This window comes from Pseudorasbora parva, chromosome 16 (assembly GCF_024679245.1).
Source record: "Pseudorasbora parva isolate DD20220531a chromosome 16, ASM2467924v1, whole genome shotgun sequence".
Lineage (NCBI taxonomy): Eukaryota > Metazoa > Chordata > Actinopteri > Cypriniformes > Gobionidae > Pseudorasbora > Pseudorasbora parva.
In genome coordinates, this window is record NC_090187.1 from 40,262,896 (window position 1) to 40,283,469 (window position 20,574).

General features: G+C 39.7%; 1 protein-coding gene across 1 annotated transcript in view; it reads left to right on the forward strand.

Moving 5' to 3' along the window:
* Nucleotides 1-20,574, forward strand: part of luzp2 (leucine zipper protein 2) — a 147,434-nt gene that overhangs the window by 84,042 nt on the left and 42,818 nt on the right. Inside the window, exons 2-3 of the mRNA XM_067419021.1 lie at nt 9,279-9,390; nt 14,576-14,646. Coding sequence (XP_067275122.1) covers nt 9,279-9,390; nt 14,576-14,646 — 183 coding nt within the window. The remainder of the gene's footprint in view (nt 1-9,278; nt 9,391-14,575; nt 14,647-20,574) is intronic.

The following is a 20,574-nucleotide window of genomic DNA, read 5'->3' on the forward strand; positions in this document are numbered from 1 at the left end:
GAAAGAAAGGTGATTTAAGCAATTTTGAGCGTGGCATGGTTGTTGGTGCCAGACGGGCCGGTCTGAGTATTTCACAATCTGCACAGTTACTGGGATTTTCACGCACAACCATTTCTAGGGTTTACAAAGAATGGTGTAAAAAAAAGTTTAAAAAATCCAGTATGCGGCAGTCCTGTGAGAGAAAATGCCTTGTTGATGCTAGAGGTCAGAGGCCGACTGATTCAAGCTGATAGAAGAGCAACTTTGACTGAAATAACCACTCGTTACAACTGAGGAGTGCAGCAAAGCATTTGTGAAGTCACAACACGCACAACCTTGAAGCGGATGGGCTACAACAGCAGAAGACCCCACCGGGTACCACTCATCTCCACTACAAAAAAGGGAAAAGAGGCTACAATTTGCACAAGCTCACCAAAATTGGACAGTTGAAGACTATTCAGATGGTAGAGTCAGAATTTGGCATAAACAGAATGAGAACATGGATCCATCATGCGTTGTTACCACTGTGCAGGCTGCTGGTGGTGGTGTAATGGTGTGGGGGATGCTTTCTTGGCACACTTTAGGCCCCTTAGTGCCAATTGGGCATCGTTTAAATGCCATGGCCTACCTGAGCATTGTTTCTAACCATGTCCATCCCTTTATGACCACCATGTACCCATCCTCTGATGGCTACTTCCAGCAGGATAATGCACCATGTCACAAAGCTTGAATCATTTCATATTGGTTTCTTGAACATGACAATGAGTTCACTCTACTAAAATGGCCCCCACAGTCACCAGATCTCAACCCAATAGAGCATCTTTGGGATGTGGTGGAACGGGAGCTTCGTGCCCTGGATGTGCATCCCACAAATCTCCATCAACTGCAAGATGCTATCCTATCAATATGGGCCAACATTTCTAAAGAATGCTTTCAGCAGCTTGTTGAATCAATGCCACGTAGAATGAAGGCAGTTCTGAAGGCGAAAAGGGGTCAAAAAAGTATTAGTTTGGTGTTCCTAATAATCCTTTAGGTGAGTGTATATGTGTTGTCAAAAGTACCGACTTCGATATTAAGTCATTACTGAAATTTATTGTGACGATACAAGTATTTTGAGCACTGTTGAACGGATTGGCCAATGTGTTCACGCGCTCAACATGTATGTCTGTGATTGGCTACAATGATCAACACTTCAGAAACACAGGGGGATCCGCTGATGTTCAAACACTCCGTGTGTATCTGTGCAAGTGCTCTGTAAAGACTTGTTTACGACTTGATTTAGAAGTGTGTAGCCAATCACAGACATATATGTTGAGCTTGCGAACACAACAGCCAATCAGAGGTGTTTAAGAATCCATTCAATGTTAGAGGGAAATGTTATTATTTTTAAAATGTCAGATATATATGACTAGTCTTACTCTCTGCATATAATATGGAACAACATGTTAAAAGAATTCTAACAGTGCTACATTGGCTAAGCTAATGTTTTTAGTTTTTTCCAGACTTGATCATGCTTATTCTGCAATCATTTTGCATTATGAATATATTTATGGTTACAAATTTTAAAAGCTAGGTGCATTTTAATTGGTTAAATGTTTTAACTGATTCATATAAAACACACAGCAGTAGCCAAATTTAGTTTTTAATGACTCTGCAAGTTTTGATTAAACCATCAAAATATGAGAGAATGTTTTATTATTTTAAAGATTTAAAATATGAAGGACGTTTATTTATTTATCTGACACAATTATTTGGCAAAAATAGATAAAGCGACAGATTTAATTTTACTATGCAAAATAAATGCAAAGACAAATACAAAAGCTCACTGGAAAAAAGCACATATTGACTACAACATAATCAGTTATCATTTTGCTGGTTATCTCTTGTTTTTGCATTTGTTCATAATTTGTATGACGTCCTGGCAAAATATTCTGTCTGCACAATTTACATGTTACATTGCGTTGCATCACAATTAAAACAATTGACTCCAAGCACAACTATGCAATATACTTACCAAATAATTTAACATATTTGTAATAATTTTATAGATTTCTAGGCTCTCTCTCTCTCTCTCTCTCTCTCTCTCTCTCTCTCTCTCTCTCTCTCTCTCTCTCTCTCTCTCTCTCTCTCTCTCTCTCTCTCTCTCTCTCTCTCTCTCTCTCTCTCGCTCTCTATCTCTCTCGCTCTCTATCTCTCTCGCTCTCGCTCTCTAACTCTCTCGCTCTCGCGCTCTCTCTCGCTCTCTCTATTTCTCTCTCGCTCTCTCTCTTTCCCTTTCTCTGTAAATACAATGCTATGGTTTCTTTATGGGATTATATCATTCTGAAAGCTGTTAGCTTTACAGGAAATGTTCAGTCCAACAGTGGCTAATGGAAGATGAGGAGTGATGGCTTGTTGGCTAAAGCCCAGTCACACTCCATCTGATCTTTACCTCAGCAAATAAGGCCTCCACATCCATACTCGGCCGTAGCAGCAGTTTGTGCGCTGGACTTGTGAAACTCAGCACTTTCCACTTTAATGACCAGGGCTCAGCACTTCTTCATTTCAGAGGAAGATCAGATTCATATAATTCAAAGTCGAGCACAGAAACGTTCTGGGTGGGTAGGGAGGTTCTGTCTAATGAGGCTGTGTGTGTGTATGGTTGTTTCTCTGCCTGTCGTGTGCTGTTATTCAAAGCTCCCTTCATCCTGAACAATCAGTTTTCCAGACAGCATCACCATTCATGTGTGCAGATAGTTTCTGGCAGATCCTTACAGCTAACCACCTTTTCTTCAAGAAGGATTGTGGTTTATCGTCAGCCTTCACATGGTGTGGCTTTAATCAGAATTATGCGATCGCTGGCGATGAGGAGCTGTAGAGTGCAGCGTGCGATAAGTCTGTTTGTCTGACAGGCTGATTCTCATTAGAACACTTTCTGTGCGCTCTCGTATGAGAGCCTGCCAAAACAGCTGTGTCAAAAGAGGTCACGGAATAATTATCAACCCATGGTAGTAATGACCAATTTATTCCTCATATTCCTGACTCTGTGGTTATCTGTACCTTTGTGGCGATGAAACTGTTCGTGTCTTGAGGCAAAGGAGGTTGATAATATCGGGACAAAGTTATCTGTTAGCTTTCCCGGTCATCAAATGGCAGCTGACACAGGGAGCGTGTAATTTGTAAAAACGGACTTCTTTGCCCCTTTCATATTTTTACCCTTGTGAAAAAGAACTGCACTTGAATGTGCACTTAGTGTGTACATCAAATCTTTAAAAATATATAAAAAAATTGATGTAAAATTGCGTAAAAGGCAGATAGCGCAGACCGTTTCTGCCAGTGTCATGTTAATCTTGAGTCCCTATCGAGTAGTATTTTGTACTTAATATATCTCCAAAGAGTCTTTAGTTTTATCATATTTATAAAAAGACTGATATGCTGGACCCCATACAAGGAATTCTGCCCTTTATGCCGTCATACAAGGAAAAAAACTTTCAGAAACGTGTTCAAATCCTGAAAGAGTGTATTTGACACAGAAATACTCTGTCATACTTTCAAGTCGTTTTATGAAGTTTTGGCCATGTTTAGCATGAGAATCCAGATCTTCAACAGTGTAAATAAGTCAGAATGCATAATCTCATTAGACCCCCCCGTCCCCCTTAAATGTGATATTATAGGGGGAAAACTAGAGTCAGTTTCATGAATGCTTCTTAACACACTGACAAAACTTTTTACACAGTGAACACAACAGTAACCATTTATCAGATTTTTAAGATATTGCATAAAAAACAGCAAACAGAAACGGAATCAGGAAACGGCAAGACCACCATTTGCAAAAAATGCACGCCCTGTGAGTATTCACATAAACAAAGTTGGGTATGTCTTTAATAAACTCTTTGTTAAAAGACATTGGCTATGTTCTGTTTACACTAGTGTGTAAAATGATCCACGTGTACACTGGTGTTTCCATCGCGTTTTAGAAACCATCTCTGTCTACACTGCACGAGCGAGAACGCATGTCACATGACCGTTCATGCCCACTGGGCATGCACAAGCGTAAACGGTTGCCTCTTGTACGTGTAGACAGCTGCAGTATTATACAATACAGCGTTTAAAGGGGGGGTGAAATGCTGTTTCATGCATACTGAGCTTTTTACACTGTTAAAGACTTGGATTCCCATCCTAAACATAGACAAAGTTTCAAAAACTAATGTTGGACGTTTGATGGAGTATTTCTGTGTCAAAAATACTCCTTCCGGTTTCTCACAAGTTTCGGAGAGTTTTTTTCGAGTATGGGTCGGCTTGACGTTAAAGGGGTACTTCAGCGCTGGGAAGATGAATCTGTATTTAAACTGGGTCATCAATGCAGTAGAAATGTGAAATTATTTTTGAATTTGGTGTCTTCTAGACTGAGAAAAGACAGAAAATGTATTTTTTTCCCATGGGGATGAAAGACTACAATTCCCAGAATGCTTCGCTGCCCTGTGAGGCCATTCCCAACGCCAACAACTTCATTACTGTGACTGAGTTAGAGACACTACAATTAAAAACTGAATGTGTCTGTTCAATGAGTGAGTCACCGCGCGAGTCTCACAGCACTGAGCACTAACTGCAGGAGTGATGAGAGCTGAGGTAATCGCGACTACATTCGCGGCATACATTCACAACGCGAGTTTAGTCTGGCGCGTTTCAGTTCATGCCTTTGCAAGCTTAACTTTCATAGAAATGAATTTGAGAAGTTAAAAGACTTACATTGCTCACCATAGCTCCGTTTAAATGATCCTGTCTGCAAGCTGAGCTCTCCCTCCAAGCTGAGTGTAATCTCCCATCCCCCAATGCCGGATTCAAAACATGCGGAAATGGCTCCCTCTGCTGGCTGTAGTCTTTAGCCTCTGGGCAAACATTCCTCCTATGATGTCATTTTGCATCATAGGAGGAATTTTTCCAGAAATAAATTTCATAAATCTCTCGTCTCAGGGAGATATGAGAGGGGAAAGCACAATAATTTGAATATACTCCAGGGTATCTAGTGATACAAAGCCATATGCTAATCGCTGAAGTAACCCTTTAATAGAGCGGAAGGTCCTTGTATGGGCCGTACGGGCTCTTCTCCCTGTAGGGTGCGCGCGTGACTAGAGCGAGAGAGGAAATGCACGCCCATAAAGACTCTCTCAGGTGCAGATCCAGTCGTCGTTATAGTCCGCGCCGCGCTCCACTTTATTCCTATGGGTGACGTGGAGCGACTTCAATGCTTCAGCACAGCATTCCGGGAAGGCAGCGCTGCATTTGAACCCATTTGAACGCAGAAATGACGGGAAGCTTCACAACATCGCTTCAGTCGCGTCGAAAAGTGGATCTCCACGGTCACTGCTGTCACAGGACTTTACCAAATCATGCCAAAGAAGTGTGTTTTTGACGGAGCGGTCCCAGCAATAAAGGTTCGGTCCTGCTTTGGAAGCAGCCGGTGAGTAAAACTGCTTCAAATGTCTCTGCTGTCGGCTATCGTCACGTGAGTAAACATCAGTAAACGACACGATCGCGTGCTTCGTCATTCAAATGCGTTAACGGTTACTCCATTGTTGTTCTGTATAACGTTACACTAGTCTGACGTGCAAAACCGTTTTGCTTGCTACTACTAAGGTTTAGTCGCATACAATAGTCCATAAACCGAATCATGTCCTCATAAACTGCGAGTAAACACACACAAATGTTAACAGGCCACTAAATACAGTACATACCACAGAGACGGACGTCCTGCTGTCACAGAGACGGACATCTCAGCTAATAGATATATGGATCATATATCTATTAGCTGAGATGGATAGCCATGGGTTTTTCCACGCTTGAGGACGTCACCGCTTTGTGTGCTCGTCATTCTTTAGCTCCGCCCACACGATACGCCTCCAGCTGCTCGTTTTTTTTTGGAAAGACTCGGTACAGCCTATATTTCTTTTATAAATATAATAAAACTAAAGACTTTTCGGAGATATGAAGGATGCAATACTACTCTATAGGTACTCAAGATGGACATGAGATTGACTGAAACTGAGTGTTTCACCCCCCCTTTAATCGCTCTGCGGCTGCTAAAAAGAAACACAAAGTCAGCAAAGCATGCAGTTCCGTCACTGTTATTATCTTTGGCTGCTTGTGGTTTGTTAATGTGAGTGACAGGTTGCCCTGCCCTCGTGGCATCAAACAAGTCATCAGAAAAGAAAACAGATGTTCTTACAAGAGGGAAGGGAAGTTATTTTAATTTATGAGGGCACATGGATTTTTAAATAATAATGATAATAATAATAATAATAATAATAATAATAATAATAATGATAATGATGTGCATGGATAAATGTCATAATATCACAGCTTTGGCTGAATGGCTGTCAATGAAGAGAAAGATGCTTCTTTCTGCCAGATATTGTAGTTGCATCATTTACCAGCAGGGGCTAGCTGGGTCACACTAACCAGCAAAACCTTGACCCCTTGTTTGAGCCAGACTCTATGATTGACCTCTCATTGATCTGCTCTAGAAGAGACCAACTCCTTTGAAATCTAGTAGAGAGAGGGCACAATATCTTTTCTATCTTTATCTGTCTCTTCCAGCCCACACCCGTGATCAGTTTCACAGACATCACACTGTGGGATTTTTATAGGCACGATGCCTTCCAGCATGATTTATTTATTTCACAGGTGTTGCTTTCCTATCATGGAGATTAGTATGACTGTGCTTTGGTTTCCCTGACATAAAGGTTCATCTATAGCAGCGCAGGATGTTTTGGCAGAGAGCCCTTTGTTGAAAGCATTTGACTGTACTCTACCTAACTTATTTATGATTTGTATTTGGGACGATGACAAAAGAAAATCACGGCATATTATATTTGTTTTTTTTTTTTTTTTGTGCTATGCACAGCTGTGTCTGCCTTTTTGGGTTGGCAAAGTGTTGAAATTCTGACAAGTACGGTATAAATATGTATATGTGTGTATTTATGTGGATGAGGCTGGATGTTTTGTAGCTTACAGCTCAAGGTTTGACTGGTTAGCAATGGCCCCTGCTTGTAAATATTGTCATATTTAATGTAATTCTGTACATTTTTAAAAATCAAAAGTTGTATCTTTAACATTAGTAAATGCACTGTGAATGTTTTTATTAACTAATATTAGCAAAGGTTAAAGGTGCTGTTTGTATTTTTTTGACCATACTAAAGCATAATACTTTTGCAGATATTTAACCCCATGTCTATCAAAGACCGCAGACGGGCTCAGATTACTATTGTTCAACATTCACTGCTCGTTAAAACATCACACTCTTACTTTATCTGGACAAAATCACCATCATTAGACAGAATAAAGACTCCAGCTTCCATATTTGAACACTGTTTATCATAAAACTGGGTTGCAGTGACATTAATTTCTTAATTTATGTCAGGAGTGCATTATAATTGTTCCGTTATGAACGATATTTTGAATGGAATATCACGCGCACATTAATTCTCTCTCGTCTGCAGGGGCTAAAATGTGTTCACACAGCTCGCAAAAAAGCTTTCAGTTTAGCTCTTAGTTTAAAAGTGCTCATTTTTGGAGAAATATTGATTTATCATCACATGTTTGCAAAATATTTTGTCACACAGAATACCATTTCTATTCATTTCTCACTGAATTATTCTATCTAAAAGAGCTAAAACCTGTACAGAGGTCTCTCCGTGTCTCCTCTTCGTGATATACGTCAGATATTAGTCATCAGGCGTTCATTTGCTCACTGAGCTGTCAATAATCTTACCTGCTCAACACTGCCCTCCGTATGACGCGCTCCTCCTGTGGACACTTCCTTTTTCTATCTCTGTGAAAACGAGCCAATTCTACATTTCTATGCACGAACTAAGAAGCTAATAAACATACGATAACCATGGATTAAGGGTTTTGTGTGAATTATTTTTTTTTTTCATGTGATGTCAGCTATTTTGGATCAATAATGGATATTTACATTATGACTGCTAACAGGTGTAGCGATTAGCTCCATATAAAAGTATAAATATAACATCTCTGAATGAAATCTCCATTATATTGCGACAAGAAACTAATAAAAACACTCGATAGTGGAAACGATGAAGGTGTAATTTTAATCTTTTAAATTGTGTTATGTAGCTTGATGCTAACTGAAGCTCTAATGCACCTGTTGGACCAGGAGCTTTGTCTATTTTGTTACAATAATTTACATAATGTGCTTTAATTTAGTTTTTTTGTGTTTGTGAAAAACTTTAGATAATGTGGACTACTAAATGAAATACTGCACTGTTAATGGGCCATTTAGGCAGGCACATATTTTTATGGCTTATTTTAAATAAAGCATGACGACACTTGTGCCTTCACTTTAGTTGTAGTTATACATCGTTATACTACATTCACATAATATTTTTATACATGAAGAAAAATATTTTAAATATTTACATTTTTTATTTTTATGTTTTAGCCTACATTTCTCTATATTAATAACTGTCTGAGTAATTCTGAGTATTCAGCTGTAAACTCTCAAGTGTTTGTGAGCAGCTGTCTTTTTACTATGGGTATGTCTAAATGCTCCATTTGCCAAATGGAGGGCTGACAGGCAAGGGGTTAATTAAGCTCACATACTCATTTCTCTAAAAAACAATACTATTCCAGTTATTCGTCTTCGAAATGTGTGTTCTGTGTCGGAATCTGTGCCAGTTAGTGGAAAACACAGCGCATTGTTGCAGCCGCTGAAGCCAGCGAACAAACTGGGTCAGAAATTGCAGACTTTCTACCTGAAAAGCCTCGGTGTCCATCTAAAAGTTTTGGGAACGGGAGCGTTTTAAAACGCATGTGTGAGTTCTTCCATTGTCAATTGTGTTCGCTCCTGTTGCGTGTCCTCAATCTGGCAACCCGCATGAGCGGCGAGGAGGCGGTTGAAACAACTAGCTCCAATATTTTGAATTTAGATTGCCGTACCCACTTCCACCACTAGCTGTCAATATTACATACTGCACCTTTAATAATTGCTGTAAAAATATATATTTATGCATTAACTAATGTTAACAAATTAGACCTTATTGTAAAGTGTTACCGAAAGGCTTTTTTCCCCTTGTCTGTTGCCTTAGACATCAATAAATCCTGAAACGGACTCTGACGTGACTTTGAGACGAGGTCACAAGTTCTTTTTCAGGATTTTCGTGATATTTTCTTGAGTTCATCATCCACTCACAATGGCCTCAAATCCTTCTGGCTTCTGTAACCTGCCGTGCAGAATGAATTTGCCAGGCATGCCATAGATTTAAAGAAGTCATCTTTCTATTTCTTTTCTCTTCCTGTAGCTATGAGGGGCTGGAGAAGAAGCTGAAAGAGGTTTTCACAGAGAGGACAGGAATTTTACGACAACTCTCCAAAACATCAAAGGAGCTGGACAGCATCAAGGGGAACCTGCAGGTAAAACTCTCTGCTGCATCCACAGTGTGGTGATGGGAAACGTAAAGTGATTTGTGTTCCTTTGAATATGTAAATAATCCATATTAGAGGCTCGTTGTTACATGATTTAATGCTTGCAGTTGGAGGGAGAATTTTTTTTTTTTTTTTCAAGTGAGAGAGGTGCCTCATTCAGTTTACTCTTATCATGCGTTGCTTTTCATTTTATATTCTGTTGACAGTTTTACTTCATGCCATTTTCAGGTGTAAACACTTTCTTTAATGAAATATAGTTCATTTTTTAGGATTTTTTCCACACAAATTTTTGTGTCCTTTAGAATATTTCTGACTTTGCACAGGTTTAAAACATAAACAACATAACATTTAAGTGTAAAACATACAGTATTTACTATAGCTTCTAGTAGTTAACATTGCATCTATGCATTAAGGATGAACAAAGTTTTTCAGCATTTATCATTGTAGATTAATATGAGTTTATGAATGTAATATTGGTAATTTCATGATTGTTTTGAAATGTAAGTACATTGTGGCGAAAAAACCCAGAACAAATCACATACAATTACTGTATAATGTATTGCTGACATGCATGCTGGGAACTCACAAATCCTTTTAACAAAACTACAAAAACTTATTTTTTTCAAGCCAGTCAGTCAGTCAGTCTTTCAGTCAGTCTTAAAGTAAGAGTGTGATCATTCACAGGAACCACCATTCACAAATCTCTTACTATCAAACTTTTGATTTGCATCTCTTCTCATTTAGTTTAATACATTTGCCTATTATTTAATCCAAATGATCGTAATGGTTTATCAATGAATTATTTGGCACACATATAGATTTCTTTAGATATTGAGTCTATAGACATAGATAATCCATATCCGATATGGATGACCATGTGTAATTAATTATTTTTAAATTATGAGCTATTTATTTTAGATTATAACCACTATGTTCAATGTGTGTGTGTGTGTGTGTGTGTGTGGCCTGGAAAACTCTATTATGGGGACAAAATTTCCCTATAAAGATGGCAATATCCTAAATCCTTGTAAAAGCGCTATATAAATATAAATGCAGTCCATTGTACTTGCGGGGACATTTTTTGCTCCCCATGAGGAAACAAGCTTATAAATAAAACAGAATGAGTGTTTTTTTCTTTTCTTTGTTTTTTTGGAAAATGTAAAAAATCATTATGTCTATGTATACACTGAAAGATAGTGAACCAGACATGTAAGTGTGTTGGTGAGAGTGAACATAGAGCAGAATAGTATAAGGGATGGATAAGACCGATGGAATCAAATACAGCATTTTACATTACAGTACATGCCATGTGATACTGTAAACTGATTGAGATTACCATGGTAGAGGCTACACATTACTGTAACTCACCCTTATAAAGGTCAGCTACAGTATAGATTCAGTCATACGGCACAGTGAGAACATTTACTCTATTGGCAGCAAACTCTGTTCTATAGCCCAGAACCTCATAGCTGTGTCACAACTTTATCTTATCTTTTGATAACACACTGAATAGATAATATTACAAACATTATGGATTCAATTACATAAGTTAGTTAATGTAAGCATTTTTTCTTATGTGCCACCTGTAGCCTGTATTACTGTAATTAATTCAGCAACAAGGGTGATTTGAAACATGTATTTTGCATTGTTTCCTGTTGGATGAATTGATTGTTAAAAGTACTAAATTGAATAAAGATCCTACAATTGTGTTTCGGTGATTAAACCAAATGTTCTTGTGTTTGAAACAATGATAATGTGTGCTGAAAATATGTGCAACTGAATGAAAGCATGAGCTAAGGTTTTGAAAGGATGACTAAGCTGTGTTTCAATTTGAAGTGTTTTGAAAATTTACACCTTACTTAAAAATACTACCAAAGCGAATAAAAAAACTGTAACCATGAAATGAGAAATTGCTATCAAATATTCGCAAGCAACAAATAGGGCTTATTTCTTGTACATCACAATGTTTGTTAGCCGAAGAAGATGGGCAAACTTCCTGGCTAAACTAACAATTGCAAATGAAAGCACAATATTACATACTATTGCATGAGCAAACTCCAAAATCCTTGAGCATAATTATCTGTTGGATTTTGTTCTGTGAACAGGACACAAGAAACCACTAAACCAATACACAAAACACATAGTAATATTTAAATTACAGCAAAATACAACAGTCACTACGCAGCTATAAAAAACTAAGCTGCATTAGTAAACCTTGCAAGTGGACATGTAAAGCAGTGCTGGCACATATGGAGACAGATTCGCCACAAAGAGAATGCATTATTTCAGGCATCTGTGCCAGTCAATCAAATACTCGATTGCCTTGTCCAATGGCAGTCAACCAGGCCCTGGTGCCTGAGAAAAAAAACATACGCTCTAAATGCATTCAATCTAATTCATAGAGCGATTTATTGTTCTGCTGAAGTGCTTGGAGTGTTAATGGATAAGGACAATAGCGGCGTAAATAAAACTGACAGAAATAGTTTGAAAGAGCTTTTTTTTATATATTGAGAAATATATCTATCATTGAAATGGGTCAGCATGATTCTGATGCAGTTGTGTTTCTGTTAGATCTGTTCGTTGAACTATAGTGGGTCACTCTTTCCTGCGATTCCTGGATGCTACACTGTAAAAAATTATTTAGAAAAAAAGTTACCTGGTTGCCTTAAAATTTTGAGTTCATTTTAATTAAAATTTTGAGTTAATACAATGAAAATTTTTTGAGATTCGACTGCCTTTATTAAAATATTATTAAAAGATTTTGTAAGCATATTGGGTAATTATGTGTGTTATTTCTGATGACGCATGAAACATGCCAAATTGTGCTATTTTCATGATTTATCACATTTTTTATGTGGTTCAGATTCAAAAATATTTTGAGTTTCTATTTATTAAACTAATTTCCTTCATTGTATCAACTCAAATTTTTAATTTCAATAAACTCAAAATTTTAAGGCAACCAGGTTACTTACTTTTTTAAGTTAAACCAACAAAAACCACTACAAATTTTTTACAGTGTAGTAATGGGCGGGTATCAGTTGAATGGTTCTTTTAGGATGTTATGTGGTGTTTGTTGGGTATGCAGGAGTAGCCGAACCTCTGGGATCGTCTGCTGGACAGCAGCCGCGGAATCCCTGGCCCTGTGCCGAGCCGCTGGATCCCTGGAGGTTAAGTCCGAGATCTCCAGTGGATTTGTAAAACCATGATCAACTATGACCTTTTTTAGTGTGATCAATTATGTATATGTGACCAATTAACCTTTTTGTTGAGCAGATTTACTGTCCATACTGTTTATTTTTATAATGAGATCTCCCCAGAGTGCTGCTCATCATCATTAAACTTCGCCTGATGGAGCCTGTAGTCTTGGCAGGGGTTTGTGTGTTTGTGCCGGCACATTCCTGCCAGCTTGGCCTGCGTAGACACTGCGATGCCAATCTCAATACAACTCAACAGCTGCACAGATGGTCTTCCCCTGACAAAGCTTTGCTGCTGTTAGACTCTGGAAACACAGAGGGGTCCGAGTGGGGCGACAAAGCAATCGTGATGACCAATATGTTTAACGCCAAAGAAAGTCAAGTGCACTGTGGTGGTTTTAATTGCTGCTGCCCTATGATCACTGCTGGAACCGACACATTATATAATATTATTATTATGTTTCTAGATGATGTCAGTTAATAAGTGGATCAATGATTGCATCTTTTTTGGGCGAAAATCTTTAGTTTGAACTACTATTTATTTGGTGTCAGGGACTAGAAATAATCTTGTTCTGTACTGACAAAAATATAACATCCACCCGTCCACCCACCCATCCACCCATACACCCACCCACCCACCCATCCACCCACCCACCCAAGCACCCACCCACCCATCCACCCATACACCCACCCATCCACCCATCCACCCATCCATCCATCCACCCATCCACCCATCCATCCATCCATCCATCCATCCATCCATCCATCCATCCATCCATCCACCCATCCACCCACCCACCCACCCACCCACCCATCCACCCATCCATCCATCCACCCACCCATCCACCCATCCATCCATCCATCCATCCATCCATCCATCCATCCATCCATCCACCCATCCATCCATCCATCCATCCATCCATCCATCCATCCACCCACCCACCCACCCATCCACCCATCCATCCATCCATCCATCCACCCATCCATCCATCCACCCATCCATCCATCCATCCATCCACCCATCCACCCATCCACCCATCCATCCACATACACACGCACACGCACACACACATACATATCATTACATTCATTTCACAATTTGTGTCACCATATCCCTCTGTTTGTATCTGCCGGATCTGATTGAACTGGCAGCATTTCTCACAGCGTGCGTCAATGGCAGAGGAGCAAACCCCCTATAATTTTACAAATACTACCGTTATTGTGTCACGGAAGGTAATTTTTTTTTTTGGCGAGATTGTAGTTGTTTAGTCATCTCCTACTCATGTGATATTGCTCATATAGACAGTCTTGCCCTTTTCGCATTAAGAAAGAAAAAAATCAGCCTGTAGTACAGTGAAAAAAATACTAAAAATAATAGCAATTGTTCATCTTTCTTGTGACATTTATACATTTAATAATATAATAAATGGCGTTAACTTATGTCATCCAGAGTGCCTGTAATATTTTACTACAACCACATCCCACTACCTTACTTTGACAGTGGATAAAAATGTACATATTTTAATAAAAAAATATTAATTCTTATAAACATCAGACTTTGTCAATGCACAATGCTAGAAATGATCTGAATGCGCAAGGTTTCATAATTTTTTTCTTTCAAGGTTTTGCATTCCATTATTCATGGTGTATGCTGATTAAAGAAAATGGAAATGAGGCTATAATGAGAATTAGTCAGATTTCCTCCCTCTGATCTCGCTGATGTTTCTCTGAGGAGGGAAACAGATGCTTTGGAACTGCCCCACCAAAGCATCATCTCTCAAATTGGTAAAGCTCTGTTTACTGGGTTTCCCAGGCTTACTGGAAAAAAATAGCATATGGGAGGTGGTCATATCTTAAAAGATGAACAAATCTGATAGCGTCATCTGCAATGTCAAATCCAAAAATAAACTGATGAAATACTTGCATACTATACAATATCATAAATCATAAATCACAACTTTTCTGTTCTTTCTCCACAGTCTTTTAAGAATGATGATGCAGTGCCCAAGAAGGATGTGCAGAGGATCCTGGAGCTCAGTCACAAGCAAAGGTAAAAAAAAAAAAAAAAAAAAGTTCTCTCTGTCCGCAGCTCCTCCCATGATCTGAATCATTGTATAAATGAATGACTTATAAATCTGCGACTCTAAAGGCCCGTTCACACCAAGAATTGTAATCCGTAAAAAAATAATTTCTCTGAATTACATGATAAAAACATGCAATTGTGAGATTTTTTTTTTTTTCAAAACTGATTAAAAATTCTCAATTATCTTTTAAATTGTTGTATTCCGTGGCTGAAACAAGCTTCCATAACAGTGCCAGAAAATATCATTTCAAAAAGTTTAAAGCCACGGTTCCAGCCCGTGCGGTGTTTCAGTCAACTTTAGATGAAATGAACTGTGAAGGAAACAGTGCTCTGTGAGTCTCTTTAATGAATTACTCACTCTCACACACCAACATCAGTAATTAGAGACTGTTAGCAACTGTTTACATGCACACAGCTATAGACAGATGCTGCGCCATTTGTCGTGTACATCTCTAAGGCTCTCTCGGCGACTGTTATTTCCCAGTTTCAAGAGCAACGGGGTTCTTTAACGCAGATTTTACGACTTTCTCAGATGAAACCAAGGATTGAATTGTCAGAACGCTCTTAGTGACATCATGGCAACAGACCGGATCCATCAAGGCTCAGCCATGTTGGCTGTGGAGAGTTAGTGACAGAATTCAATTTCCCCTGTGTCAGGTGTGCGTAATGGCTTCTATTTTTAACCCCAATCAACAGCAGACAGATATTGAAATTCAGGGAAGATGTGCTGAAGTTCCTGACCTTCACTCTCTTGATTAAAATGACAATATAAGCACATGGTAGAAAAAGAAATGGGCAGACTATCCTGTGGACATTTGTGATTATGCAAGTCTGGAGAATGACAATAGATGCTGTATTTCATCTGTAAGCTAGTGCAATGCAATGTTTCTCCAAGGCTTTAGTGTAGAATAGATGCAGTAGACATAGAACGTCTGATATCCAAAACATAATCCAAACCATGGGGATAAACAGAAAGCTTTATGATTTTGAATGAATAATATTTATTTTGGGAAAATGTGCCTTTATCTACATTTTACAATGTACTAGCTAAATGCAGTTCACTGCAGTTTTCAACTGAAATGAATGTTAGAGGCAGTAAAATGCCAACGACTTTTATTACTTTTCACACATATTATGAATAAGGTGGCAGATTGTGGATTAATAAAGACTTATTTTCTAGTAGTTCCTTGAACAATACTATGTTATAGCCTTAAAACAATTTTATCATAGAGCACCAGGGCTACGCAATCACTCCTTCTAGCCACTTCGGTGGATTGAATGTTATATATAATATATACATTTTTCAATAGTAGTCTTTTAAAAAGGCATCTGAAATAATAAACTAAGTTCAATGTAGTGTTGTCAAAAATATATATTTTCAAAACATATCGTTACTGAAATATCTGCAACGCTTCTAATACTAATTTTCCGCTGCTCTTTCTCTCTCTCGTCTCTCCGACAGTGAGTGACTCTTAAACCCACCTCCCCTCACTCACTTGTTTCATTTGCTCCGGATGAATATTTTTGCTGTTATTGGACTTGAATTTTGGCGTGGGACTGTGCGTATTTTGCACAATTTGATTCATTCATGCAGATTTTGTGCTCACACCCAAAGCCCCCTGTAAGGACTCAATTGAGTTCACTTATTGCACTTAAGCAGTCAGATACGCACAAAATAATGTCAAAATGTCAGTCTTGGAGAGTATTCACATAAGCACAGTCAGGTTTGTTTTAAGTGAATATAAACAGTTGCGAAATAAAGCGCATGTGTAATGTATAATGGATCTGTGCATCGGGACTTAAAGTGACAGCAGCCTAATAAACCTGCTCCCGTCGATGTGAAAATTGTGGCCATTAAAAATGAAAACCACTAGCCTCTGTGGCCACATAGGGCATGATTTGTAAACAAATACATTTTGGCATTTGAATCACATAACCAGCTTCATATGTATGCTTTTTCTAAAGAAGAATATTTGCTTGGGAACTCACTTGGTACAGCACTGAACAGACAGAGCACTCAGGTAAAGCCTGTGAAACACGAGCCACGCCACTCGATTTAAAAGAGCTCAAATGGCATGGTTACTTCAGCAAAAGTGTTTTTATCTCTTACTTGCCTACACTATAGGTTATGTTTAGTGTAGTCTTGCGTAGATTGATGGCAGAAGGTCTGGACTTCATAAATGTTTTCCTTGGTTAAGGACTGACCATCTGACCGTCTGACATCCAATCACAGTTCGTTTTGTTCACCGTTATGTTTAGGGGTGTGAAAATGTAATGTCGATGCCCCGACTATAACAGACTGGCAAGTAAAGTCTATGTCGCATATTTCATATACTTTTGTAAATCCAGCATTCAGTTGATCTTGATAAGTTGCAAACACGATGGCATTCTTTGATGTAACAGCAGCTTTATTTCCAGGAAGACCATTAAAGAACATGACACACACGTTTTCAGTAAATCTTGTACAATTAAACCAATCAGATGATAACTTCGAAACTTGTGAAATGTTTCCCATTTTGTGTGCCATATGCATCAGATGTTCAGACACTGGTCCATATGCTTGACATCTGATGCTGGGACTAGGTTTAGGGTAGGGTTTAGTGTACTTAAACTTTTATCATTTTTAAAATTTTGTTAATTATTTTTTGCTAGAAATCTGAAACATTCAAGCCAGGCTTATTGTAAAATGCCTGGGGTGACATTTCTGCTATATATACTTAATTTTTTCCAAAGCTATATATATATATATATATATATATATATATATATATATATATATATATATATATATATATATATATAAAATTAGACAAATAACATTTTCACTGGTAGTCTCAAACTTTTGGCTTCTACTTTAGAATTTATTGTTTTAGAATTTACATTTGATATAAATGAGCCAATTGATATGCAATCATTATGACTTTTATGTCTCATTAAACTAAAAATAAACTATAAAATGCTGCAAGTAGCAGTTCATATATAGAATCTAGTGGCTATTAGAAGACATCTGTAACAATGGTAAAGACTGAGGCAATCTCCTTTTTGTCATTTCATGGTTCAGAAGGTCCTCGTGAGTCTTCCTCTTTTGGTTGCTTTACCCCCTCAGTGCCCTTTTGTGAAGATGAAGTCGCATTGACTATCCTACATAATATCTAAAGTGGACTATCAAAATAAAGTGCTACCCTTTAGTTTAAAGTCTTTAGCCACTGGTTTTGCCTGAAATGTCAAATACTGAAAAACAACTTAATGGTGGAGCATGGTGGTCCTTGAGGCAAATTTGAGAGTGACTCTCATGTGAAATATTAAGTCTCAAGCTCAAACAGTGTAGTGGGGCTGATGTTATGAATATTGCAAATTTATCTACTAGTTGCTAGGCAACCATACATCCCATCCATCCTAAAATTATAGAGAATGCAATTAGCCACAGACACACACAAAGTTTGGTGAGTTTTCACCACAGGGAAAAAAAGTTCAATCTTGCCTCCCCCCACCACCCCCTTTGCTTATTTATCTCCATCACTGTTTGAATGACCAAATGGAAAGTTTGCCTGTTTCTTTTCCAGCTGAGCATTTATTGAGCAACAACTCCCGGGTTGTAGTAAATGAAATAAAACATTGATACATAGCAGCTTTTAGTTTTGCACTCCACAATGCATCAGATTATATTTAACGTACTCGGTTACTTTCGTAACCTCGGTTCCCTGAGAGAGAGGAACGAGTATTACGTATGGGAAAAACTCCTTTTCTCGAGAATGTGAAGCAAAACTTTTAATAAAGGTATCTATGTAAAGCGCAGTGAGCTGCACGGCCATAGCCCAGCGCGAGGAGCGCTCTGATTGGCCGGGCTGCGGCAACTGCAGGAACCTATGGTGAGGCGGCTGAGAGGAACGAACCAATGGGGGGCGTTCCAGAAGCCCGCCGAAAAAGGTGCTTATATTTGCATACAGGAGGCTATATAAGACCCTAATTCGCCATAGGTGTCAGGTTTTAAGATCGACTGAAGCGATACCTGAGAAGCATAAACACGGCACGGAACGTAATACTCGTTCCTCTCTCTCAGGGAACCGAGGTTACGAAAGTAACCGAGTACGTTCCCTTTCGAGAGAGGTTCCTCGTATTACGTATGGGAACACAATGTAAAGCGCCGTGTGTGCTGACTGACCCAGTATACCCAAAGCACATGTTATAAACCCCCGAGACACCGACAGAGGCGGCTTATAAGGGGAATGAAGAACCGGAAGAGTCGGTTCGTTTGAACAGCTGATCGGACATAGTCGGATCTTATGATGAATGAATAGTGCTTAAGGACTAATGTGTACAGGCCAAAATGTAAGGCAATCTGTTTGCCAGGGTCAAGATAGAGCCTAGATGGAGAGAAGCCCTGCTTGTAGAGCTGGAACCTCCAACTTGTAGAATCTGATAAAAGTGGACGGAGAGGCCCAGCCTGCCGCCGCACAGATATCTTCCAAAGAAATGTCACACGACCAAGCCCAAGATGAGGCCATGCCTCTAGAGGAGTGGGCTTAAATGCCTGTAGGACAGGTTAGGTCCTGGACCTATATGCTAGTGGGACTGCATCCACTATCCAGTGTGAGAGACTGTTTCATGACAGCACAAACTTTAGTGCGGCCACCGAAGCAATGAAGAGCTGATCCGACTGCCTGAAGGGGGCGGAGCGCTCTAGATACAATCTCAATGCTCTGACTGGGCAGAATATGTTTGCGTCTTATTTTCTCTGAGACGCGGGTTAAGCAGTGCAAAGAGCTGCATACTGAAGGGGTTGATAGCACTTTCAGCATAAAACCATGCCTCGGTTTGAGCACAACCTTGAAGTTGCTGGACCCAAACTCAAGACAGGAAGGGCTCACGGAGAGTGCAGGTAAGCCACCCACTCGGTTAACCGAGGCCACAGCCAGCAGAAAAACGGTTTTGAGTGATATGTGCTTCAAGCTCGTGTTCTGAAGTGGTTAGGAGGGGGAACCCTTCACGGCCTCCAAAACCATGGCGAGGTCCCAAATAGGGACCGAGGTAGGGGCAAGGCGGGCTGAATCTCCTGGCCCCTTTAAGAAAACACACAATAAGATCACTTTTCCCTAGTGAATGTGCCGCGATAGGAGCGTGGCTAGCTGCTATGGCGGAGACACACACCCCGAGTATGGAGGGGGGACGACCCGCATCCATTAGCTCTTGGAGAAAGCGAGCGGTTCCGCCAGTTCGCATGAGTGTGCGTCGATGTTTCGCGTAGCACATTGGTTAGAAAACCACTGACCACTTCAAGCAGAGCTGCCAGATAGCAGGGGCTCTAGCTTCCGAAATAGTGTTCATAACTTGTCAGAGAGGTTCCCGGATACCGTTGATGGGCCATACGTGGAGGGCCCACAGCTCGGGATTGGGATGCCAGACCTTCCCTTTCATTGGCAGAATAGGCATGGGGCTGTGTCTGACAGCTGAAACAGTATGGAGAACCATGTGCGGTTCTTCCAAAGTGGGGCTATTAAAAAGCACAGGCTGCAGCTGGATCGCGATCGGAGGGAACATATAGAGGGAGTCTGGGCCAACATGGGCCAGGGCATCCCTGCGTTTGCAGAAAAAATATTGGGCAGCGTGTGCTGTGCAAGCTGAATTGTTTGCGGGTAAAGGGACCATCCCCCTGGGGACATGGGTCCTCTGGATAACATGTCCGGACCCTGATTCAGAATACCTGGCACGTAAGCCGCCCTTAGGGAGCTCAGATTGTGCTCTGCCCATAAAAGGAGATGCTTAGCCATGCAGTGAACAGAGTCTGATCTCGGCTGCCCTAGCGATTTTATGTACATTATCAAGACGTGGTGGTTCTTATGCCGTAAGTCTTGAGTCTATGACAATGACTGTACTGATAAGCCTGCCCCTCGAAGG